This window comes from Eleutherodactylus coqui, chromosome 4 (genome assembly GCF_035609145.1).
Source record: "Eleutherodactylus coqui strain aEleCoq1 chromosome 4, aEleCoq1.hap1, whole genome shotgun sequence".
Lineage (NCBI taxonomy): Eukaryota > Metazoa > Chordata > Amphibia > Anura > Eleutherodactylidae > Eleutherodactylus > Eleutherodactylus coqui.
The window spans coordinates 77,722,812-77,748,972 of record NC_089840.1 but is presented as its reverse complement, the minus strand read 5'-3'; the positions used below and the strand labels follow the sequence as shown (position 1 = coordinate 77,748,972).

Here is a 26,161-nt window from a genome sequence, read left to right as displayed (position 1 = left end):
TCAAATAAAGAATTCCATTCAAACTCACTACCTTCATCCACAAACCTCTCAACAGAACCGCTGTTCTACTAATTGCAATCCCTGCTTGCTGCAATCAACCACCCCCTGCAGTCATACCGATTCGGGCACTATTTGGCTCAATTTGACCATTGTCTATGTGTATAGCATTCCACACACTCCACCTCCCCATACTGTGCACATCTCCAGACCCTTTACCTTCTGTATAACTCCATTATTTGTAGTATGTTACTCATTGGAGCAGGACCCTCACCCCTACTGTTTCCACCAATTGATCACTACATGTAACTGTGCTTTTGTTTCTGTTCACCCTGTTTTGTAAGCGCTGAGGAAGATGTTGGCGCTAGATAAATAAAGATTATTATTATTGTGTTACCACCCCTTCCTTAGCCCTTTGCCATCGTGCCACTGCTACCCAATAACCATAACAACTTAAAGGAACAATTGCAAACAAACACTTTTTAGTACAAGAAAAGTAGTAACAATCACTCTTTTTAACAGAGTCTTACCAAGAACCCACCTTACAAAGTGACCTCTGGACTTCCAAGAAGGAATGTTGTGGGCATGCTCTGTGACATATGCAATGGTCACTTTACAGAGAGCAAAAGAAGGTGAGCTGTGTCTTTCGCCTATTGTCAATGGTGGATCCTGAGTTACCTGCCTCTAAAGGTGTCCATAACCTTCAACAGTCAAAATACATTTAATCTATGTATTAATCTAAATTACTGAGTGCTGCAATATACATTATTTTACCAATACACAAAGCTAAACTTTAGGAGCAGTTAATAACTAAGTATAAATTCATCATTCAGTTAATAGGAATGGATACCAGTAATACAAGGGGGAAGGGCTAGTATAAAACATATTTTCATTTGTTGCTCTGTGCAAACAAAAGTAGTGAAACATCAAACAAACAGGAAGATAAAACCAGGGATCAGAGGCCACTCTATAGTAGATTAGAGTGTGTAGGAGTCCAGTGATGAGAGCTCGGCTGCTCTCTGCTGTCCTGCTCTTAGGGGCAACCTGGCTTGCCCAGGCTGCGGAAGGTAGGTGGACGTGAAAATAAGGCTGTGTACACTTATAGGGTTGTAGGTCTAGTTTTTTTGTTTATTGAGTTCTATACCAGGCGATACAGACACATTTCAGTTGCATTGATCTGAATAGGGTTGTTTTAGCAGTAAGCACATGGTTACCTTCTAACTTCAACCAGATAAATGAGACAGACAGAGCTGCTGTGCTTTTTACAGTTATATAGGCCTCATCCATATGAATTATCTGCAATTGCCATCTGTACTGACTGTCACAGGTATCCTGCATTTCATGTGTTATCTATGTCTAGTCTTCTATTCAGATAGGTTTTCTGCTCATTTTTTTTGTAAATGGCTGACAATAAAGTAACAAAAAGCCAAACACCTTACCACATTGACAGGAAGCTAGAGATTGGTAAAGTATTATTCTGTATGTTATTTTATAAAATTGTCAGCCATATTCAAAATATTCAGTGGGTTGGAAAACCCATTTAAGAAGCCCTTAAAATGGCCAAAGACCCTAGTCACTACATTGGCAATAATTTATTATTTTGATTTAATGTAACTGTTCTAGCCATCAAATTGTATATTTATCAAACAATCCTCCAATTGCAGCTGTTACTTTTTGGCTCTCCCAGAGGTTTTTTCTAAAAACTCATCCCACAAGAGCTCAGTATAGTTGATGCCGGGTGATTGGGCCAACCAGTCCATCAATTACAGTTCTCTGGCTTTTTGATTCTTCACCAAACAGTTTATGCATAGTTAAAGTTCTGCCTGATGAAGACATTAGTTGATATTAAACACTGACGACTGTAACATTGCATTGTAAAATAGAGGGATGACCGTTCTGTATAGGAGCTGTATACACAAAATGTTAGGATATTTTTATCAATACCATTTGCAAAGTTGTTTTTTTTTTATTTTAAATGTATTAGCACAATTGGTTGTAAAAGTTCACATTTAAATGGCCATTAACTTTTCAACAAACTTGTGCTTATGTAGTAGCCACTATGATATCTAGCAAAAGTAAAAATAACGTGCTGAAAATCACTTTAAAATGCTGGACAATAGGGCTTTCCCTTACTTCTAATTTGCCATCTATTGCCTGTTATCATGTGAAATCCGTACCGAGCAGTAGAGACGCTGAGAGGGATTTCAGGAAGTGGTGGTGTGGCGTTGCTTGCTGCTGTCTCAAACTGCCCATAGGAGTCTATGGAGATGTAGAGGAGGAGGGAGCTGCAGCAGGGAGACAGAGACAGGGAGACTCACACAAAAAGATTTGGCTGCATTTTCCAGTAAGTGCTTTATCTCACTACAGTGCTGAATTTACATCTACACTGCTCAGTACTGCTGTATAATACCCTCCATGATGTTGTTATTTCTTACAGTATACTACAGAAAGATAGGGGAGTAGGTTCTCCTTTTCTCTATGTGTGCAGTGTATGTAGTGTCCAAACATACACTTAGGAAAAACAGAGAATTAGGGCTTCTTCAGATGGCTGTGATTTTGCAGCTTTTTGTGGCCGTGGAGACCACAGACACAAAATGTAACAAAACCATTGATTTCAATGGTTTAGTTTTGACTAGCAGACTTCTCATGCGATATTACTACGTGCTAGAAATGATAGGACTTACGCTATCTGTCTGAAATGTCTATAATGGCCAGAAATAGTGTTATTCCTCATGTTCACACACAGGGCAACTTATTTTGAAACATCATTTGAAAACAAAGTTACACTTTTAGGCCTCCTTCCCACGAACGGATTTCCGCCGCGTAATTCGCGGCGAAAATCCGCTGCGTTGCCCGCAGCTATTAGGTTCTATTGAACCTAATAGCACAATGCTCACGATGCGTAATTCCACCGCGGAATTACGCACCGCGATTTCTCCCGTCCTCACCCGCAGCATGCTCTATTTTCTGCGGGTGAGGACGGGCTGTACGCACTGACGGCTTCCATTGCAGTCAATGGAAGCCGTCCATTCACGCTATCTCCCGCTGTAACCAGCGGGAGATAGCGTGAAAAAACGCTTTCCCGCCCACCGCCGAGCGTCATATGACGCCAAATGACGCGGTCCGGCCGCGTCACGTGACACGGCCGGCCGTGCACGTGACACGGCTGGTGACGCGAGGGCGGTGGGCGGTGACGCGCGGTGACGCGCGGTGACGCGCGGCGGTGGGCGGGGAAGCGATTTCACGCTATCTCCCGCAGGTAAGTATAGGGGCTCTGGGGGGCGCCGTGACGGGCTTCGCAGCGGAATATTACGCTGCGGAGCCCGTCACGCTCGTGGGAAGGAGGCCTAAAGGTAACTTGATAAAAAGAGCAATTTATTCTTAAATAACGCCATGTATATTTGAGAAATGAATTTAGATAAACTACTGCATCACACATGTTGTATCTTGGAGGAAACACTTAAATTTAGTTACATTTTTCTATATTTTGTATCCAAATTTCATAGATACAGTAACTTAGGACTTGGAACAAGATAAAATTGCCTTTTCTAAAGAAACAACATGGTGCATTGACCGTCCTTGAATCAACAGATACGCAGAAACTGCAAATAAACACATGATGAAACCAAACAGTCGCATGACGATCAAAGGGCTTTGGGTTAGATTCCAGTGTTATACGATAAGGCATAAAATGTGACCATGGATATAAGCATATTTCATCAAACATTACCATAAAACAAGGATTGTTAATGAGAAATATTACATTTATTGTGTGAAGAGGATGGGTTCCAAATGTTATAAATCATTTCTATTCAGAATCAGAAATAATCTGCATTTGCCTTGTTTGATAGACTTTTGGAATAGTTTTATAGCATCCAGGAAACAACCAGAATATCAGTGATGGGCTGTTTCCATAAGTTCCAAAGAAGTTAAAGGGGTTGTCTCGCGAAAGCAAGTGGGGTTATACACTTCTGTATGGCCATATTAATGCACTTTGTAATGTACATCGTGCATTAATTATGAGCCATACAGAAGTTATTCACTTACCTGCTCCGTTGCTAGCGTCCCCGTCGCCATGGATCCGTCTAATTCTGATGTCTTCTTGCTTTTTTAGACGCGCTTGCGCTGTGCGGTCTTCTTCCTGGTGAATGGGGCCGCTCGTGCCGGAGAGCTGGTCCTCGTAGCTCCGCCCCGTCACGTGTGCCGATTCCAGCCAATCAGGAGGCTGGAATCGGCAATCGACCGCACAGAGCCCACGGTGCACCATGGGAGAAGACCCGCGGTGCATCATGGGTGAAGACCCTGGCAGCCATGTTGGTGAAGGAAGAAGAAGGAAGACGTCGCAGAGCGGGGATTCGGGTAAGTAATAAAATTTTTTTTTTTTAACACATCCTTTGGGGTTGTCCTGCGCCGAACGGGGGGCCTATGGAAAAAAAAAAAAACTGTTTCAGCGTGAGACAACCCCTTTAAATGAAACTGCATTTTCATGGGTGTGGCTTCTGTGCCCTGTTCTAGTTTGTTCTGGGATCTCAGACAAGGTTTTGAAAAAATAGGCAAGGTTCATCCTGAGACGATATTCCCGATGTTGCTTCGGGGTCATGTTCCCAGCTCCATAGGTTCTGCGGAGGGAGGGGGTAAGGTCGGAACCACCGAAGATGTAGACGTACGGACAGGGCTGGTCAGAGTCGAGCATCTGGCCCTCAAGCATCGGTCAGCCCGGATGGCCAGGGACATGGCTTGCTCCAAGGTCCTAGGCTCCTGGTGTGCCATCAAGAAGTCCTTGAGGCCCTCCGACAGACCGGCCAAAAACAGATCCTTTAAGGCAGTGTCGTTCCACCCAGACTCCGTGCAGTGTTGGCAAAATTGTGAACAGTAGTCCTCAGCCACTCTCCACCCCTGTCGCAAAGCCAGGAGTTTAGAGACTGCGAAGGCAGCACGGTCGGGTTCGTCATACAGCTGGCCCAAAGCAGCAGAAAAAGGCATCTAGTGACTGTCGGGTGGGGAGTCAGCTGGTAAGGAGAAGGCCCAATTTTGGGGTTCTCCCCTCAGGCGAGTTATCACAAAACCCACCTTCTGGTATTCTGTGCCAGAGGTGTGGGGTCGGAGGTCAAAATAGAGCTTGCAGCCTTCTCTCAACACAAAAAACTGACTTCTCTCCCCGGAAATGAAGTCTGGAGGTGTTGCTCGGGGTTCAGACACCGTACCAGGAATGGAAGGATGCTGCACAATATTAGAAGCCCATCGCTGCTCCTGATGCTGCAGGTGAGAAGTCAGGTCCTGGACCAGGTCTGTCAGAACCTGGACCTGGTTGGCTAAGTCCGCCACAGCCTCCATAGCGGGGTTCAAGGTTACTGGTCGGATGTAGGGATCCGACTTACTTTCGGCCAGTTACTCTCAGGACTGGGGTCCGGGAAACTGGAAGTCCCTGAAAATACCCGCAACCCCTGTCCCTACCTACTTGCCCCCCTGGCCTAAGCCCCAGGGCGACAACTGGGCGATGGTCCCTACACTCACTTAGAAAGGGGAACACCGGGACTAACAAACGGACAGACACTGGAACAAACAACAGCAAGGAGAGTCAGACTATCCGGGTCGGCAACAAGAGGGTACGCGGTACAAGAGGGTCAGGCAAAGGTTAGTCAGGTTCAAAAACAGGGAGTCAAAAGTAGGAGTCACAACAAGAAGTACGCTGGTGTAGCAGGAAGACCAAACTAACACTGGCACTGGTCTGCAGACACAAGCAGGTTTAAATGCTGTCAGAGCTCCCGCCCCAGCAGCTGTTTGGGGTGGGGAGTCTGACAGCAGCTGAGTGCACCCAGCAGCACTGGGGAACCCGCCCTCAGCCCTGCAGGAGGCAGGGAAGGAGATACATGCCTGGTTGCCATAATACTGAGGACGCGACGCGGGGCAACACCCACCACGTCCCTAGCAACCCGGCGACGAGGAGGAGCTCCACGGCTAGGGAAGGTGACGAGGACTGGGGCTCCCCTGAGCCACACAGCGGCAGCCCGTGTGACAGGACCGGAGGTGAACCGCCAGTCCTTACAATGGGTTTTCCCAGACTTTACTATTGAAGACTTATCCTCATGGTAGGTTATTTGAGTTGATCGGACAGCGTTCCACTGCTTGGGATCCCAGGAGGCCAGTTGCTTTCGGGTCAGCTGTCATTGCAGCAGCCCAGGTTAGTAATTACAGTCACAGATTCCATTGAATTTCTGAGTATAGGTCATCAATATTAAGTGAGGTCCTAGAAAATCATACAGAACCTATTAGAATTTCTATATACATTGATACGTGTCTGAATTAGTTTTTGTGCATTGTTGTTGCAGAGTCCTGCGTTGGACGATGTTTAGATGGATTTGACATTAGCAAGAAATGTCAATGTGATAACATATGCATATATTACAAGAGCTGCTGCCACGACTACATTTCAGTCTGCAAACCAAAAGGTAAGAAGGTAACAATACTACTGTACTTAACCATCGACATCTTAGGTCTTGGTTCAAACCCCTATAGAGCCTGAGAACGGGAAGTCCCATATAGCCTACTTCTCTTCTGACCTGCAGCGCCGATCCGACCTGTATTATATTACTTTCCATGGAGAGCGGCCGTGCACTATCGTGTGGCTGCTCCATTCATTTCCATGAATGGAACTTGTGCACGGACGCTCTCCATGGAAAGTGACATAATACATGTCAGAGGGGGAAAGGGGCAAATGGGACCCCAATTCTCAGGATCGATGGGGGTTCCAGCAGTTAGACCCCCAGTGATCCATCAGTGGATGGGTGAAAATTAAAAAAAAACACTTAGTAACTGGAATACCCCTTAGTCTCTGGTAGCCTATTTCAATATACTGATCAGGTTATAACATGGAGATGAGGATAGAAGTGAGGTGAAATGGTAAAGAAGTAATGAGAGCCAAGCAGATTTGATGTTGGATCAGGGGTGAGGTATAAATGTAGCCTGGAAGCCAAACTTCATGAAACAATATACAGTACAGCATTAGTAGTCAGGAGGGTAGTCACACTTACCACGGTTCAGTAATGGTGATGTAGGACAGATGTATGTGTAGTACAGCATCAGGAGCCAAGATGTATGTGGTATAGAAGGGCATAGCAAAGGAGAAGTCAAACCAGTTGGGTCAAGCAAGAGTTAAATCGTTATTCAGGGAAATCCTAAAGGAAAAAACCTGGGAAAGGAATTTACCACTATAACTGGCACTATAACTGAAGTTTAAATATTTTGTCCTGCTTCTCTATCGGCTGGGTAGCTGTGCGCTCTGCTCATGCACCCAGCTTTCCTGACAGTTTCCTCACATATTGAATTTCAGTGGCGGCTGTAGGGTTGAAGAGATGGAACTGGAGTGCAGATGGGTAAGTACTAGAGATGAGTGAGCATACTCGCTAAGGCACATTACTCGAGCGAGTAGTGCCTTAGCCGAGTATCTCCCTGCTAGTCTCTAAAGATTCGGGGGCCGGCGCGGGTGACAGGTGAGTTGCGGCGGGGAGCGGGGGGATGGGGGGGGGAAGGGAGATCTCCCCATCGTTCCTCCCCGCTCTCCCCCGCCGCTCCCCGCCCCTCGCCGGCCCTCGAATCTTTAGAGACAAGCGGGGAGATACTCGGCTAAGGCACTACTCGCTCGAGTAATGTGCCTTAGCGAGTATACTCGCTCATCTCTAGTAAGTACGTGACAATATTTAGTGGTTCTGTGGAATATACTCCATCTTTTGGATACAGATGCCCAACCTTTTCTCTAGAAAGCTTGATGTCATCCATCTCAAGATACTTATAATATGTATTCTAGAATAAGTCCTTGGGAACTGCCAACATAAGTCTCGGCAGTACAGAGCATAGCTGCATCTGAACAAAGGAAATTTCTTCTCTCTCCCAGGCACTAGAGTGCAGGAGTTTAAAAGAAGAGGCAGGTAGATAGGTGCTGTCCAATCTTCTGCGCAGAATGTATTCACTACGTGCAGAAAAGAAAGGGCAGGTCCGATCTTTTCTCAGCTGTAGTAATCACTGCCGAAAAATCCCAGCAGTGAAAACAAAACCACTGAACTATTGAAATCAGTGGTTTTGTTTTCTCCCTTTATATGGCTATGATTATCACGGCTGTATAAGGGGAGAAAAATACGTCCAAGTGTTTAAGCCCTAAACCATAGACTCTTGGTGGAATACTTTATACATTACAAGACTAAGAAGACAGTAAAAAGCAGATGATAAATGTAGCTGGATATACTGTATGTTCTCCTCTTTCAGAGACACGAGGAGATGTTTTTGACGTTCCCGAAGATGAGTACAATGATACTTATAATGATACTTCAACGAATTATGATGCTTTAACGAATCAAGAGTTTTTGACTCCAACACCTACAGAAGAGCTTGTGGCATCTACTGATGTGGTACCAACAGAAGAGACCACTGTAAGGCCACCTGTCACAGAAGGGATCCCGGAGGATCTGTGTAGTGGGAAGCCCTTTGATGCTTTCACTAACTTTAAAAATGGTTCAATCTACGCTTTCCGGGGTAAGAAGATACTATCATAACACAATTCGGGTTTAGTGATGTATACGTGATTTTGTACCAAATCTATTGGACGCTAATGCCCAAAATTGTAGTTTACAAATGTCTTTTTTATCATACAAAGGAAAATACTTTTATGAACTTGATGATAAGCGTGCCTTGGATGGATACCCAAAGATCATAAAGGACGTGTGGGGTATAGAAGGTCCAATAGACGCTGCATTCACTCGTTTGAACTGTCAGGGGAAGACTTATATTTTTAAGGTGGGAAAATAATTTTCTATTACAATTTTTTTTTTAACTTTGTTTTCAATCACCTTTTTTCTTCATGTTTGACCAGCACAAATAGCAGTGCCTTGGAAGCCAGCTGACAGGTATGGACAGGGGCGTAACTATAGAGGATGCAGGGGATGCGGTTGCAACCGGGCCCAGGAGCCTTAAGGGGCCCATAAGGCCTCTCTTCTCTATATAGGGAGCCCAGTACTATGAATAAAGCATTATAGTTGGGGACCCTGTTACAAGTTTTGCATCGGGGCCCAGAGACTTCAAGTTACGCCTCTGGGTATGGATATTGATAAGCAAATTGCACAAAACAAACCAAAAGTAGCATGTGAGAAAGAATAAATTTACCATCAGTCCAACATTATGGCTTTGGGCCCTTTTACACTAAATGATATTGTTCAAATCATTGAATCGTGCAAAAATGAATAATAATGGCTCAGTGTAAGCATGGTCAACGATTGAATGACGAACGATAATTTGTTTGCTTATTGTTCATCGTTCACTTTTTGCAGGCATACAATCATTGTTCGTCGTATGCCAGTCATTGCATGTAAAAGGCGGTTGTTTGGTTTTCCACAAACCATTCCCAGGCATTCCAGACTCTAATGATGGACTAAATGAGCTGGACGAAAAAAAAAAAACGCTGCAAAATGTTAAACAATTATCTGTGCGTGTAAATGAACTTTGTTTAAATGCAAATGAATCATTCGCTCGTTCACTTATACCAACAATGAATTGCTCCATGTATCTGCGCATTTTACTGTACTGTACACGGTTATCTGTTTAGGCCCTTAAACAGATGAACGTTTTTACGCATGTTTTTGCGCATGTAAAAGTCACGCTCAAAAAACGTGAGGGAATTATGCAGCAGAACGCAGTCAAATCCACAGCTGCATTACTCCACACCAAAATCTGCAGTTCTTACTGTAGAATTTGATGTTGAATTGCCACTAATGTTAATCCATTCCCAATTCCCAATTCTGCATCAAATCCACATGTAGATTTTGGTGCTAAATTTACTAAGGATATATAAATCTTTTTTTTGCATTGGAGATGCATCATATATATATATTTCTTTTGCATGCATATATATATATATATATATATATATATATATTGTGAGGGACAGTGACTGGCAAAGTGCTGGAGGGCAGACATGTTTCGCCTAGAGTGCTTATATGTGGCTTTAGGGAGCACCTGGGCAGATACGTGTCACCGAGCAGCCTGGGCTCGGTGGAGGAAGCCAGCATTTGTGTGTCAGTAATACTAAGTTACTGACACGTTGTAGTTTATGTAGTGGCTCCAAGCCGCATAGTCCGGGCCGGCTTTTCCTGGACTGGTCAAAGCGGAGGGTGGGATGGCCACTCCCACGTACCAGGTGAGGCTGGTAACAGGCCTCATAAAAACCTGGGCCTGCAGGTCTTGAGGAGAGATGTGGGCTGAGAGAGCCAGAGAGACGGCTCAGTGGAGCTAGGAGCCCGGCTAGCCCAGTGGGTGGCTGAGAAGGCCAGAGGTTTACAGGGAGACGCCCCTAACCTCACCACCACCTGGGAGAGTGTGCTGAGACCTCTGCAGGTCTGAGGACCAGGCTGGCTGTGCGCAGCAAGCAGTGTTTTTTAAGTGAGCAGTCAGGGCCGGTCTATGTCTAGTGAGTGCTCAGACGAGCAGGGGTTCATTAATGTTGGCCTGGAGTTAAAGGAGATGTCCCGCGCCGAAACGGGTTTTTTTTTTTTTAAACCCCCCCCCCGTTCGGCGCGAGACAACCCCGATGCAGGGGTTAAAAAAACCACCCGCACAGCGCTTACCTGAATCCCGGCGGTCCGGCGTCTTCATACTCACCTGCTGAAGATGGCCGCCGGGATCCTCTATCTTCATGGACCGCAGGGCTTCTGTGCGGTCCATTGCCGATTCCAGCCTCCTGATTGGCTGGAATCGGCACGTGACGGGGCGGAGCTACACGGAGCTACACGGAGCCCCATAGAGAAGAGGAGAAGACCCGGACTGCGCAAGCGCGGCTAATTTGGCCATCGGAGGGCGAAAATTAGTCGGCACCATGGAGACGAGGACGCTAGCAACGGAGCAGGTAAGTATAAAACTTTTTATAACTTCTGTATGGCTCATAATTAATGCACAATGTACATTACAAAGTGCATTATTATGGCCATACAGAAGTGTATAGACCCACTTGCTGCCTCGGGACATCTCCTTTAAGGCCTGTTTTGCTTTATTTGTACTGAAATAAAAACAGGCGAAGCCTGGACTACGAACTTTATTCCGTGTGTCACTGTCTCTGGCTGTGGATGTCCAGGTTGCTACCTATCCTAACGCTAATCCCTCACAATATACATATATATATAAAAGTTTATATATATGTTTTTAATAAACTTTTCCAAGACATACATCAAATATATAACATATGAAATTAAGATAATTGCCTCTACAAAATTATGGTAATAAATTGGATCCATTCATCCATGGTTGTTGGATTTCTGCTACCATTTTTATATTCATAGGCCTTGCTCTAATAAGAGACAAGTTAGACAGATTTCTGTACAGACATTTCGTATAACTATCTATACATAACTCCTAAGTATAGATGAGCGAGTATACTCGCTAAAGGCAATTGCTCGAGCGAGCATTGCCTTTAGCGAGTATCTCCTCCACTCAAGACTGCAGGTTTTGGTGCCGGCAGCGGGCACGGAGCTGCGGGGGAGAGCGGGGCAAAACGGAGGGGAGATCTCTCTCTCCCTCTCTCCCCCCCCCCCCCCGCTTCCTTCTGCTGACAGCCGCTACTCACCGCTCCCCCGCGCTGGCACCCGAACCTGCAGTCTCGAGCGGGGGAGATACTCGCTAAAGGCAATGCTCGCTCGAGCAATTGCCTTTAGCGAGTATACTCGCTCATCTCTACTCCTAAGCCTTTTCCCCCAAACTATATAACCCCAAATTTAGGGATTAAACAGATTGCCGTGTTTTTGTCCCGGCTGCGAAAATCACAGTTGCATAACGGGATGACACAAAACCATTAATTTCAATGGTTTGTTGTCACTATCGGGATTCTCGCGCATAATACTACCTGGGCGAAAAGATAGGGCAGGACATATTTTCCCTCTTTTTTTCTAACGCACGTGCTATACCACAAAGTTTGAATAGTCAAAAAAAAAAGGTTGATGCGCTACTACGCTCCATAGTGGCGAGCGCATTAGTGCATGCACCCATGTGTTTAAGCCCTTAATCATATCCATCAGTTTATAACTTTGGTTTTCCTGCTCTGTGGAAATTCCAGCTCTTGTTATGTTTTTCTTGAACACTGGTGCCAAAAACCATACTAAATATTCCATGTGCAGTCTAATTTGTGTTTTGCAAAGAAGTAAAGCTATGCTCTCATCATGTGCACTCATGCCCATTTTGAAACATCCTATGATCTTATTTGGCTTGGCAGCAGCTGCTTGGCATTGGGAGCTACATTTCAGTTTGTTCTCTGCTAATATCCCTAAGTCCATTTCCATGTCAGTTTAACCCAGTGTTTCCTCATTCAGTACGTAATAGTGACATGAACGTTCCCTACCCAAGTGAATAACCTTAAAGCGACCCTCCTGGCCTAGATAAACATGGGCAGCACTGCCGCTGTAGTGTCTTAGCGCCCTTTTACATGGGCCAATAATCTTTCAGATCGTGGGGATTTAAACGATTATCGCTCAGTCTAAATAACGAATGATAATTAATTCGCATAGGGCGGCTACAGACGAGCCTAAGCGCAAAAACTCTCGCTCCTGTGCGAAGTATTTGTACAGTGAAGGGGTGCACAAATACCATGCGCATTTGCACAATATTTGGTGCAGTGATCCTTTAACGCAGGGTGGTGGCATAGGACCTGTTCTTTCACAGCAGATTCTGGGCCCAAATCAACAGTGAAGTCTTTATTACAGTATATGTGTCATAATATATCACTTATTAATTCATGTTGCACTACTGAAGAACCCCATAGGCTTATAACCACATGACTTTATAGGGTGCGCTATACTGGCGGTTTTCTGATGGGACCCTGGACTCCGGATACCCCCGCTCCATAGGCGATGGTTTTTCAAACATTCCAAATGATGTTGATGCTGCCTTTTGCCTTCCAGCCAGTGATTATCAAGGCACTGAAAAAGCATACTTCTTCAAAGGTAATTTTAACCATCACCAAGTAACCCTAAAATATTGTAAAAACGACATCATTTTGGTGATATGTAGAGATGTATTTACAGCTCATGCTGCTGTAAAGTACCTTTACGCCGGGCTATAGTCACTCGATTGGGTAACTGACAGCCCATATACACACAGCCCCAACAGGGCACTGAGTGAGAAGTTGCTCAGTAGTCACTAGACAATCCATTTCGGCTCACTGACATAAAACAACTTCTTGCTCAGTGTAAATGGAGTCACTCAATCTTTGAGCGACTGCCTGTTCACTGTGAATAGAGGCAGCCAGAAGAGATCTCTGGTTCGCTCCCTCTCCATTCACTGAACGACTATCACTCCTATGTAAAAGTACCAGAGCGACAATTGTACTGTGTAACGGTACCTCTAGACCTAAGCCCATTAAATGTCAATTTACACTCCCAAAATATCACCATGATCCACTCGTTTATGAGCTATTGTGATGGCATTAAAATCATTGTTATGGTGTGATTGATAAATGTAAATTCTGCTTAGTGAGATTTACATAAGGCATTGCAGCCTAGTGCAGAGTGAGGTTCTCGGGTTCAGTGGGATGGAGTGCGCTTCCCAAGACTCACGTGCCTTATGTGCAAATACCGTACACACTATGCTGTACCAGTGCATTGCTAGTGTTAGACTACCAATGCAATATACCTGTTCTCTGATTGGCCAGAGCTGCTCATTTGATCAACACTAGCCAATCAGAAGCCAGTGCATAATGTACATTAGGTAGACAGACTAATTCTGGAGCCATCTTGGATGGCCAAAAAATGTGCCTTATACCAGAAGATCCAAGAGCAGAGAACGGCAGAGAGGAACAACTGCAGAATTATGTCCTGAGACCTGAGGGTCGCTTTTAAGTGCTTGTCCCACATCATGCAAACTAACAGAATGGGTGATGATATGTCATCAATATAAAAAATAGCTTTCATTTAAACAATTAAAATATGGATATACCACTATAATTCAATAATTGACATGCAAATAGCACATACTGCCTATGGCCGCCTGCAGACGGCCGGGTCGGATCCGGCAGCGAGAATTCTCGCTGCGGGACCCGACCCGAGCACCTGCAGAGAGCAGCGCGGAACTCACCCGCACCCCGCAGCTCCGGATCTTCCATGCGCATACTGTAGCCGGCGGCGGGTGAGTGGCGTTTCTGTGCAGAGCTTTGCGAGCCCCGCACAGAAATAGAGCATACCGCGGTGTATTTGCAGTGCGAGATTTCGCGCGGCCAAACCGCGGCCGTCTGCATAGGATTGCGTTTGTTAACGCAATCCTATGCAGGCTTCCAGCGGCGGAAATCTCGTCTGCAGGCGGCCTATACCAGCCAATACTGCCAACAAATCAGAGGTAACAAAAACCTCAGCAGCCCAATTAACCTCACTAATCATTGGCTAATGACGACAAATCAGAATGTAGTATGTGAAAAATAGTAACCAATCCTGGATGAAAACCACAAACACTCAATTGTTAGTATGAGGGCTCCTTCACACGGGTGCTGCAACTTCCGGCCGCCTATGTCGCAGCCGCATCAAGGTAGAAAATCGTATAAGTGGGTACAGCCATGACCAAGTCGCGGCTGCATCTCCCGTTTTAACGCCCATTCAGATGGCCAGGTGCATGGTGTATATGCTGCAGCCCGGAATACTATCAGGCGGGGGAAGAGAGTTTAGCTCTGCTAAATTCCCTCCCCCTTCCCTCCCTCTCTCTGCCCCTTGCCGGCTGCTGGCAAAGGGAGGGGGCAGGAGCTAGTGTGTTAAACTCCTGCCCCTTGCCGGCTGCTAGCAAGGGGAGGGGGCAGGGTGGGAGCTAAGTGGAGTGTGCAACCGGGAAGAGGTAGAGAGGGGGAGGGAACGGGGAGGGAGTTTAAAATGCTCTTGTGAAGGCAGGCTGAGGCTTTATTCACACAAGCGTTTTATAGCAGCAATTTTGCCGCAATAAAACGCTGGCCAGAAATTGTGACCATCTGATGCATTAAATTCCAATGCATTTGTTCAGATGGGCAGTTTTTTCGTGTATAAAATCGGCCGGCCAGAAAAGATAGCGCACACAGTGGGCATTACATCCGGACGTTTTTATGCTGACCAGAAAAGATAGGTCCTATGGGAGCCTATGATAGCTGCCGGAAAAGGGAGGTGGGGGGGGGGGTGCAGCAGCAGCTCTGCTAAACTCTCTCCCCCTCTGCGCCCCTTGCTGGCTGTCGGCAAAGGGAGGGGGCTGGATAGGGCGGGAGATTATCATACTAGCTCTGCTAAGTTCCCGTCCCACCCTCTTCCTTTGCCAGTAGCCGGCATGGGGCAGAAAGGGGGAGGAAGCTTAACATAGCTAAACTCTCACCCACGGCTGACGGTATTCTGGGCTGTGACGTATACATGCCACACCTGGGACGTCTAAATGGGCGTTAAAGCAGGAGAAGCAGCCGGGGCTTGGTCGCGGCTGCCTCTTGCTCATGCGATTTTCGGCCACTACGTGGCAGCTTCGCGGACGACCAAAAGTCGCAGCCAGAGGCGTAACTTGAAGCTCCTGGGCCCCAATGCAAAACCTGTAACAGGACCCCCAACTATAAAGCTTTATTCATAGTACTGGGCTCCCTATATGGAGAAGAGAAGCCTTATGGGCCCCCTAAGGCTACTGGGCCCGGGTGCAACCGCATCCCCGGCATCCCCTATAGTTACGCCCCTGGTCGCAGCACACGTGCGAAGGAGCTCTGAGGCTGCATGACCGGCAGCTCCGTCCTTTAGTGCCCTGCCCTCAGGCCCTGATATAGCTGCCATTGCAGTGCTTTATGAGTAGCCGTGGCGCTTTACTTTGAACTCCTTAGTATGTGTGCAGCTCATGTAGATTTTCACATCCTAGTGGGTGTTTTATTGACTAGTGGGTAGTCCCCTGATGAACCCCTATATTAAATACACAGGTGAAATGCATTGAGACAACTTTTTTATATACATCGGCATATTCTTCTGACGGATTCCAGTCTAGAGACAGCGGAGGCTGTGCTAATGATTAACCGATGAGCAAACACTCGTTCATTGGCTGATTGACTTGTTTATGTAAATATAAAATGCTCACTGGTTGACTGCACATATTCCTATGTGAATGGTGAGATGTGCAGCCGACCAATGAGAGCAGTATAGGGACAAACGATTAAATTAACAATTATTTGTTCCCATACTGTAGATCATCTGCTGGTGCAAACATAATTAACAAGTGTTAACGAACATACCCATTATTATTCAGCGCATTGCACAGGCTGATGATTTACCCATATAAAAGGACCTTTAGTGAGAAGTCAACCATTTTCTAAAACTGTAGAGTCTTTTTATTGCATTAATATTTATTGTTTAACAGGATACGGTAGTGTTGTATCTTGTCGACACCGGAAGTGGTGGGTGTAGACAAGGGTTAGGCTGCTTGATAGCCAGGTGACACCCCTAGTTCCTGATTGGCTGCTTGACAGCCAGGTGATGCCCCAGTTCCTGATTGCCTGCAGGAGCCGTTGGGGGACGCCGACACAAAGTGCTGCGGCGGCTCCGGACAGAAGATGTTAGCACCGACAGCGGGGGACAGAGAGCGGTGGAACAGTAGGGGAGAATCTACATCAGCGGGCAAAAAAGTAACAGCTGCCACCCAGCAACACTGCAGGACATAGGGAAGACTTACAGCGCTGGACAGTGGGGGACGTAGAGCGGCGGAGAAGCAGGGGAGAACGCATAGCAGTGGGGAAAGTAACAGGTGCCACCCAGCAACACTGCAGGACATAGGGAAAACTTACAGCGCCGTAAGCGGCGGTGATGGGAGGGCGGCCGCGATAGTCACAGCGGGGTACAGACATCAGGGAGGCTGCCAGGGATTGTGACAGGGGGAGGGTAAGGGTTCATTTCAGTGTTAGGCCGCCTGCAGAGAGCAGGACCTGACCCGAGCGCCTGCAGAGAGCAGCGCGGAACTCACCTGCTCCCGCAGCTCCGGCTCTCTCATGTGCCGGCTGCCGGGCAGCCGGCGCATGCGCAGAGCAGAGCCGGCGGCTGGTGAGTGACGTTTCTGTGTGGGGCTCTGCCCCGCAGACAAACTGCGACCGTCTGCATAGGATTGCGTATTGTAATGCAATACTATGCAGGCGTCCAGGGGCGGAAATTCTGCGGGGAATCCTGCCGCGGAATTTCCGCCCGTCTGCAGGCGGCCTTAGGCTTACATTATTAGCTCTAAGTCCTTCCATGTTAATGCGGCCCCGCTCTCACATGAAAGCATTGACAGCTAATAATGTAAGCTTAACACTCTAACCCTCCATCCCAGCCATAACTAAATCCCCACGCTGCTAGGACCTTGCTGCAGGTAGCCAATCCATAGCTTGTGGGCATACAGTGGGCGTATACAGCCCATCAGTAGGTCTCCACCCATACTTGTGGTGGAGACAAGATACAGCAGTACCACAGGATACAACCTCACTTGCGAATCTTGAGGGTCTGATTGTTGGAACCCACACTAATCCTGTAATTGAATGGTGTGATTATGGCTCTGAGTGTCTACTTATCCTGTCCAGTTGTCCCTATCAGTGGCATGTGTATGTATCCTAGCCTGGGTGTGTGTGTTCCTATGGGCAGCAAGGGCCCATATACTAAGACCACTGGGCCGCCCTCTATTTGGCTGATGTCCCCGCTCAGGTAGGTCCTTGGTCAGTTTCTGTTGTAGAAGACAGGGAGAGGTGTTAATCAGTGGTTGTTTCCTCCATAGTTCCCTATCTATGATAACGTTCTTGTGGGCCCGGTGCTCACTTGCCCACACAAATGTAACAAATCCCCCTCTTTTAAAACTGGGGGAAAGTGATGGCATATGATTATCTTTGATGGCAATAACCCAATGATATAATCTGTAAATCCATGTTTCTTCACTGTAGGCAGTCAGTATTGGCAGTATGAATTCCAAAACCAACCCACCCTAGAAGAATGTGTGGCCTCATCCCCATCTGATATATTCACACAATATGTAACAATTCAGTATGATAGCTTGGAACGAGATCTTGACTTTATTTTTGGAGGCTGGTTTACAGGTAAGTCTGCAACAACTATACTTATCATTCAGCAGCATGCTCACAAATATTGGTTGGTGAAACACAAAGTATATTAGAAAGTTGAAGACCTTTTGTAAGGGTGTGCAGGATTGTCCCCTCACTGTGATTGTCTTCCATTTATTTCACTGTGCCCATAACATACGCAAGGCACATGGTGTGGTGCCATGACGTTGGATGTAGTGATATGCAGTTTCTAAAAAGGGAAGTAGTGGAGCACTGAGAGTAGCCGGTGAGCAGCCAGTGGTGAAGACAGAGACCCCCTTGATCTGAGACTAGCTGAGATTGCGCCCGTGGCCTGGCAAAGTGCTTTCAGATACTGGAAAAGAGTGAATGTGAATGTGGCTCTCTGTATTGTGAAGTTTCCAGAAACAGAGAGGAGTCTCCCTGAGAAGTAATCTAAGATAAACTGGGGTCAGTGGGAGAAAGACTAACACTTCCCACCCTCCCCACCTCATTACCCTAAGCAAAGTAAAACCTATATATTTATTTGAGCACAAATTGGTCTGAGGACTATTAATTCTGACTAGCTACTACCAAACTAAAAGGGAAACACGCCACCTTTACCACAGTACCTCTTAAAACGTTGTTCAGTTTGTACCTGTGAGAACCAATATGCTTATGTGCCTTACCATAGCTATAACCATTATACATATGTGCTTCTTTGGAGTAACATCAAGTTCAGGTTTACCGCTGTCTCCGGCACATTCCTTCTGGGTCGATTCCATCATAACTGTTCCTTCGCACTGTTCTATGTTTTTGGTAATGCAAGCGTAGGTCACATGCCCCAGCCATTATGCTACAACCCCAAAATTTTGGGGGTTTTTCCCTCTATCCTTGAGTTACTTGTGCTAACTATTGATAGAATATCCTCCTGACACATGCTAATTGTGTAGATGGTAACTTCCTGGGGTAATTTGTGGAAGATAGAGATGGGAGAACAAGACAAACTCATGAAGACAGCCGCCAAAAAGGAACACAATAAGGGACGGAAGTAAACGAGGAAGATAACAGGCTCCCTACTCTGTCACTAACTGAACCTGCCTAACAGCTGCGCTACCATCCTGAAAAGGACAACACAGCAGCCAAAACCTAATTAGACTCCCTTCAAGTCCCTAGATGGTGGATGGAAAAAAGAAGTCACAAGGAAGCAGGCACAGAGATGGAAGGCAGGGAACACAGAACAGAAGCTAAAGTCAAATGTATTACCAAATGAGAGGTAACCAAATCATTAGCTAGCTAAGATCAGGGATGCAAGAGCAAAACTTCCCAATGACAAGCTGAGACTAGTATACCAGCAGTATACCCAGCATCCTCGGCAGGGAGGAACTTGCATAAAACCCCTAAACTGCATATTGATAAGCTGACTGGACTGAAGGACAGCTAATCCAGCCGATCAATGCAATGACAACACAGGGGGAAATTTACTAAGCCTGGAATTTCCTGCGAAGGGCTTCGTACAGTTTTCCCGGGTGCATGGTGTGCTAAATGAATGAAGAGACGCACGCCTTTTTACATATTCAGCACATCTCTGGCAGCTCCATGCGCCTAGCCAGAAATCTATGCCAGGTCCGACCTGCAATACATTTCTGGCATAATAATTTACGCCAGTTTCCAGAGTAAAATCTACATAAATCTATCAGTTTGGTACTGCCATGCCCCTTCCCAACATGCCCCGATGAATTTTCGAAAAAGTGGCGGGGCAGCGCAGAAAGGAGAAAAATCACAAATTTTTGTGCAAATACCCGGTTTTACAAAAATTTGCGACTTTTTTATGCCAGAAACTAGCAGAAAACCATTTGTAAATGTGCCCCACAGTGTTAAATCAGATGTATTTTCAATTAAACTCATTAACATTTAACCAACCATATACTGGCTGACTACTCGTTAGCAAGAATCTTCTCACTTACGCCTCATGTCCACGGGCGGGTCAGATTTCGCGGGCGGGAGGCCACAGTGGAATTCTACTCTGCCCGCGGCAAGAGGACATTACTTACCCGCTAGATGCTTTGCGTTGCTGCGCGGGTCTTCCATCTTCCCCACTGTGGATGTGGGCCAGCTCGCTGCCACACATGCTCAGTGTAGTTTTTTTCTTTAACCCTCCTGCATTCTTGTGGGATCCACAGTCTGTCTGGAGTGTCAGCTGCGGGCCGGGCCACGGATCGGACGGCTTCCATTGACTTCAATGCAAGCTATCAGTGCAGGACCCGCAGCAAAACGGAGCATGCTGCGATTTGTTTTCTGGACCAAAAGATCCACAAATCACATCCGCATGCTTAAATTCAGCTGTGGGTGCCCATGATTGTCTATGGGCGACTTGAACTGCGGATCGTCGACTAGGGTGTCCCGCCCGGATTCCGCAGTTCAATTCCGCCAGTGGACATTGGGCCTTAGGCTAATTCCACACGAGCGATCGCGATTTTGCCACAAGAAAGTTGCTGCAAAATCGCATTTTTATTCCTGCGATTTTTGGGCGGCAGCGATGCATTTTTTGGAGAATAATCTTGCATCGCATTACTGCTGCCCGCGATAAAATTGTGCGTTTTTTTTTTACCACAAAAGTCAATGGGATTTTCTAATGTAAAAATTACATCGCAACGCGTGTTTGTTCTATTGCAATGCGATAAAAAGAAGCCTCCATGGGAAATTTAAAAAATTGAACATCGCAGAAAGATAGAGCATGCAGCGAATTTTTCATCCACATCGCATCAGTGAAAATATTGCTGATGAGAAAGAAGCCATTGTAAATCATTGGTTTCATATTCTACTTTTTTACTGTCTATTGCATCAGGTGAAAATCACACCCTTAGTGGACAGGGATAAAATGATACCACACATCTGTCTCATGTGACCCAACGCCGATACCATGACATCACTAGCCTGCATTTGATCATCTGATGTGATCAAACGGAAGACGGACCCATGACACTAATATATAAATCACATAAAATGCAATCCTGTCAAAAGCAATTGTTGTTCCTTGTGGTGGATCCAACAAACCTTCATTCAAATGTTCAATGTTGGTTGGGAAACTTGGGTCACTCTATGGTCAACAATGAGCACAATCTTGTGGAACCCAGATCTTCCTTTTCTGGGACTAACCTGAGACTCCCCCCTCCAACCCAACCCAGCATAATGCACCTTCAGTCAACCAAGATGTTGTAGAGAACGTAAAGACCATTTTGAAGGTGCTTGTACATCTTCAATTAACAGTAGGTTATTGTTTTGTATGTGGTATTCTGCAACTTTGACGACTTACACATGATTTGTATGCTGGCATCCTGTAACTGTCGTCTTTATATTTGTCATTATTCAGCCTTTTTTATAATTCGAAGTGATTCATATTTACATCATATTGATTTCAGACGGCAATGAAGATCCTCACTGTATAAAAAGAGACTGGAAAGGAGTTCCAAACAGAGTTGATGCTGTGATGCCAAGCAGATTATATGTTCCTAAAAAGAAAAAATCTGTTCCACGTCGCAATAGGAGGCGAAAGACCAACCGTAGAAAAAACAGCAAGAGAAGTCTAAATTGGAGTGATCCGTTTGACCTACTAGATTCCCTTTTCAGCTCTGATTATGATTATGATGAAGAGAATGATCCTGATTGGGTTCCTCCGGAAAGACCACCAAAATGCCAACCAGTACAAAGTGTTTACTTCTTTAAAAATGGTGTGTATGATCCTAAATAGTTAGTGTGAATAGTAGGAGTAGTTACCACGAAGCAGTGAACTATTAACTACAACCAGATAAACCCAATAAAGGTAGGGGTATTTTTTTTCTTATTGTAATGGACATTCTGGTGACTTTTTTCCATTCATTATGTATCTAGCCCCCCAGTATTTAGAAATGAGCTAGTGTTACCTTGGTTAGTTATTTCTATCTGAAATTCCTGGCCTCTTTTTCCTCAGATGGTCATGTGATCTCACTTCTGACTATCTCAGATCTACTTGAGTTTATGCTGTCTGAAACTAGTCTGTTATGCTGTTGCATTAATCCTACCACAGAAGTTGCCTATAGGGTAACACAGACACTCCTATCACCGTTACTGATGATGATCACACAGCTCCTGTCACACAGTGATAATGAAGGAGATCACAGCTCATCCTCCTGATTGTATACTTATAGTCTGTAGCTTATTTAGGTGAACATAGATGGCAATAATAATTAAACTGTCCCCTGAGTAGGCAGAAATGGAATAATCTTTAGCTAATGCTGTGCTGATGCATCATGGGATCGATTTGAAAGTGAAAGTAAAAAATTTCAATCTCGAGATGAGCATCTTTGATAAGCATCAGACAAGGGGTTGCACGGTATGGAATTGGCTGCAATCGACAGGGGAGACCTCCAGACTGTGACAGGCAATCAGGTGAGGGAGACAGGGATGGGAAAATGTGTTTCTGCTAGAGTGTCCCTTTAATTTAAACAATATCTTGAAACAGCATTCGAGTAGTAAGGCTACCTATACTTCACATTTGTGGCATACATTTGCTATATATACAGGAAATTCTCTATCTATCTATCTATCTATCTATCTATCTATCTATATATATATATACAGTACCATAGCCTATTATGTGCATGAAACATACATTGTGCGTGTTATATGTATTTTTTACATGAAGGGGCACATGATTGAACTTGTCCATCAGCAGCTTCCTTCAAATCACACTGTGCATGGCACTGTGCTAAGCACTTCTTTCTAATACTGTATGCAATGTTATTCTATGGAGGCTGATAATAGTTGCAACGGGAGGGGCAACACTTGACAAATGAGAACACTGACACTGGTAATAACATTATATTAGTATCTTAAAGTGACCCTCCAGGCCTGGACAAAGATGACCGCACCACTGCACTACTACTGTGTTCCTCAAAAATAAGACCTACCCCAATAATAAGCCCTGCCTTGATTTTCGGAGGGAGGGGGTTCTCAATGCCAACGGAGCATCTCTTCCTGGTGACGGGGTTTGAATACCCCGCCTCCAGTGAGTGATTGCTCTGATTGGATCACGAGTGCTGTGGCTCAGCCAATCAGAGCCGGCACTTGATGAACCAATCACAGCCATTCAGTGAATGACATCATTGAATGGATGGCTGTGATTGGTTCATCGAACGCCAACTTTGATTGGTTCAGGAGTGCCACCTCAGTCAATCAGGGCAATCGCTTGCTGGAGGAGGGGTATTCAAGCCCCATTACCAGGAAGAGATGCTCCGTCAGCATTGGCGACTACATGGAAGCCTGCAGGAGCGCCAGAGGCCTGTGGGAGGGACCCCGGACGGCGGCTGCTAGGTGAGTATAAGACACCCCCCTTCCCAGAAAATAAGACCCTGTGCCTCTTTTGGGGCAAACATTTTTATATATATTATATATTATTTGAAGGGAAACACAGTATGTAATAGTAGCCTAAGACACTATATACTGCTCTGACTGGGCAACACTGGTTAATCAAAGCAAGTGTAGTGTATTAGACTAATGATGCATACTAGTGCATCAGTTAGTCAGAGAAGCTGGTCCAGGACCTGAGATTCGTTTGAAATGTATGTTTCCTGCACATATGTAAAAATAATTAGATACTGGTCATCCCCTTTAAGAAAAAAATTTCCTGCTGACACAGTCCAAAAGAGCCTATAAGTCTTCATACCAATGGAACTATGCAAGACCTGTACACTGCCGTACAGACAGCTCTACCGTGCGACCACTTATAGTTCTGGGTTGTGCGTGTAGTGACAACCGGATTGGAATAATGAATAGACAATGCTTCTGAACATATAAAATCACTAATATGAAATCATAAACCAGATCAGTTGATATATTAAATATATGAAAACTTACATTTACGATGCTACTGTCTCAAAAAAATGCTGTAAAGCAATCCTACCAAAGATATTCATATTTCCCAGCATATCAAAATACAGCATAAACTGAACAGTTTTACTGCTTCCTGTGACAGAAGTCTCACAAGAGATTGTTCAAGATGTTCAGGTATTGAATATTGACGTAATCTAGTATAGATACATGGACCAAGTATCCAGCACAGATCTGATGAAACAAAACAGTGACCAGGAAACTATTGAACTGTCCCTGTAAGCCCGTAAACTCTTTTATCACCCTGTCTGGATAATATGGAGTGTCTGCCCTGATAAGGGCAACCCCATATTAGCCTTAATAAAAGAAGACCCTATTATGGTTCTAATAAATGATTCCCAGTGTCCCGTGGGCTGTGTATACTGAACTAATGTCATGATTACTTCTTTCTTTTTTAACCCTACAGATAAATATTACCGTGTAAACCTCCAAACTAAGCGCGTGGACCGTGCTTTTCCTCGCTACCCACGATCCATTGCAGAATACTGGCTGGGATGCAAGAAATCATCTAAGGAGAAGAGGACAAGAGGCTAATATGTTCCCGAGCAATACATTCTATCAAACAAAAATGTACACAGAATTATTTTTGGAATTTTACATTTGTAGTATTGTGACTGACTAAAAGTATTTGTCCAACGAGTCACCAGCGTTTACTAAGACGGCCGCATGATTTATGTGATTATATGGTGAAACCAAAATTAGATCTGTTTTTACATTATCAAGCGAGAAGTGCAAAGTGCTTTTTATTAAATTGGGAGAATGTTAGGAGTCTCCCAGCAACGTTCAATTCACTTAACAGAACAGTAAATACGCACCCAATATGCGCGCAAATCTGCAGGGAAAACGGACACATCTGGACCTCATCAGGCTAAATAGCCTTTTAAACCACGGAAGGTGTATGTCACATGCGCATGTGAACGGGCCCTGCATGCGCATAAAGTACAGCACTATGCGCAGACATGCGGGCAATTCTACCTCATCAAACCTCGTTCACTGTGCAAAAGCATGCGCAAACAAGAACGTGAGCCTTTTGTGGTGTCCATCTCCAAGCACATTAAAGGAACAACCAGATTTGCCCTATTTTTTTTGTTGTAGGTCCACTTGCTTGATGCTCTGGTATATTTAAGCTGGATTCACACAAGCATATGCGTACTTGCGCACGCATGAGCGCAGCATTTTGTGGAATGAATAATGCTTTTTTGCGAGGGCATCGGCGTATTTTACTGTACTTTCTACGCACACTGAAAATATGCACCGATGCTCCCAGCCATAATTAGTCTAATGAATTCCAGATGTGTTCTTTTTCCTGTGCAATAACGCAGTGTTTCACACATCTCCTAGCGGATTGTGCGCGCATTTGCACATCCCCATTAACATCTATGGGGACAGGAAAAGAAAGCATGCTGCTTTTTTTTGCACGGCTGAAATACACGCATTTGATTGATTCCATTGAAATCAATGGGTTCTATTCACTATGTATTGTGCGCGTAAATACACATGCAAATATGGTCGAGTGTATCTGTCCTTAGGGAATAGTTCACCTTATTCTAAATGAGGATGTTTTTGGCAGCATTGAGGGTCCACACAGAAATTTTGCAGCAAATCTGCCCCTGTGGACCCAGTTTAGGGGCTTAAATAGATGGGTGGGATTTTGTCCCATTATGCGGCTATGATCCTCATAACGCACGATATGAAACCATTGATTTCAATGGTTTCGTTTCCACCCACGGGATTCTCAGGCGTTGTTACTACACACAAAAAAAGATAGGGCTTGCCCTATCTCTCTAGAATTTAGTTAATAAATTTAGTTAATCTTCCCGCAGTTTTTTTTTTTTTCAAACTTGTGCGGAAGAGCAGTGTTTGAAAGATAAATAAAAAGATTTTCCCCTTGTTTATGTGCAACTAGGCTCCGTAGCAGCAAATGTAGTTACACATACGCTCGTGTGAAGAAGCCCTAAAGGTGTTTTCCAGGCAGTGCCTATCAGGATACACCGGGGTCGGAGTGAAAGCACTGCTCCGACCCTGTATAGTGGCGGGCACTTGTAATTACAGGAGCAGCTCTCATTGAAATCAATGGAAGCTGTGCTTGTAACTAGAGGCTGGGGTTCCATTGATTTCAATGAGAGCTGTGTCTGCAATTACGAGTGGTGGCCACTACATCAGGGTCGGAGCAGTGCTTTTGCTCTAACCCCGATGTAACCTGGCAGGTGCTGCCTGGAAAAT

At 45.2% G+C, this 26,161-nt stretch overlaps 1 protein-coding gene across 1 annotated transcript; it reads left to right on the top strand.

Moving 5' to 3' along the window:
* Nucleotides 1–989: 989 nt before the first annotated feature.
* VTN (vitronectin) lies at nucleotides 990–25,186 on the top strand. The gene is made up of 8 exons (XM_066598612.1): nucleotides 990–1,064; nucleotides 6,327–6,446; nucleotides 8,257–8,523; nucleotides 8,645–8,784; nucleotides 12,812–12,968; nucleotides 17,897–18,049; nucleotides 21,433–21,741; nucleotides 24,345–25,186. The coding sequence occupies exons 1-8, from the start codon at nucleotides 998–1,000 to the stop codon at nucleotides 24,470–24,472; spliced, it is 1,341 nt and encodes a 446-aa protein (XP_066454709.1). The 5' UTR covers nucleotides 990–997; the 3' UTR covers nucleotides 24,473–25,186.
* Nucleotides 25,187–26,161: the final 975 nt, after the last annotated feature.

Coding starts and splice junctions, on each gene's coding strand:
- VTN (XM_066598612.1), top strand. CDS start 998: ATGAGAGCTCGGCTGCTCTCTGCTGTCCTGCTCTTAGGGGCAACCTGG. Junction 1,065..6,326: donor GCTTGCCCAGGCTGCGGAAG/GTAGGTGGACGT, acceptor TTGTTGTTGCAG/AGTCCTGCGTTGGACGATGT. Junction 6,447..8,256: donor TTCAGTCTGCAAACCAAAAG/GTAAGAAGGTAA, acceptor CTCCTCTTTCAG/AGACACGAGGAGATGTTTTT.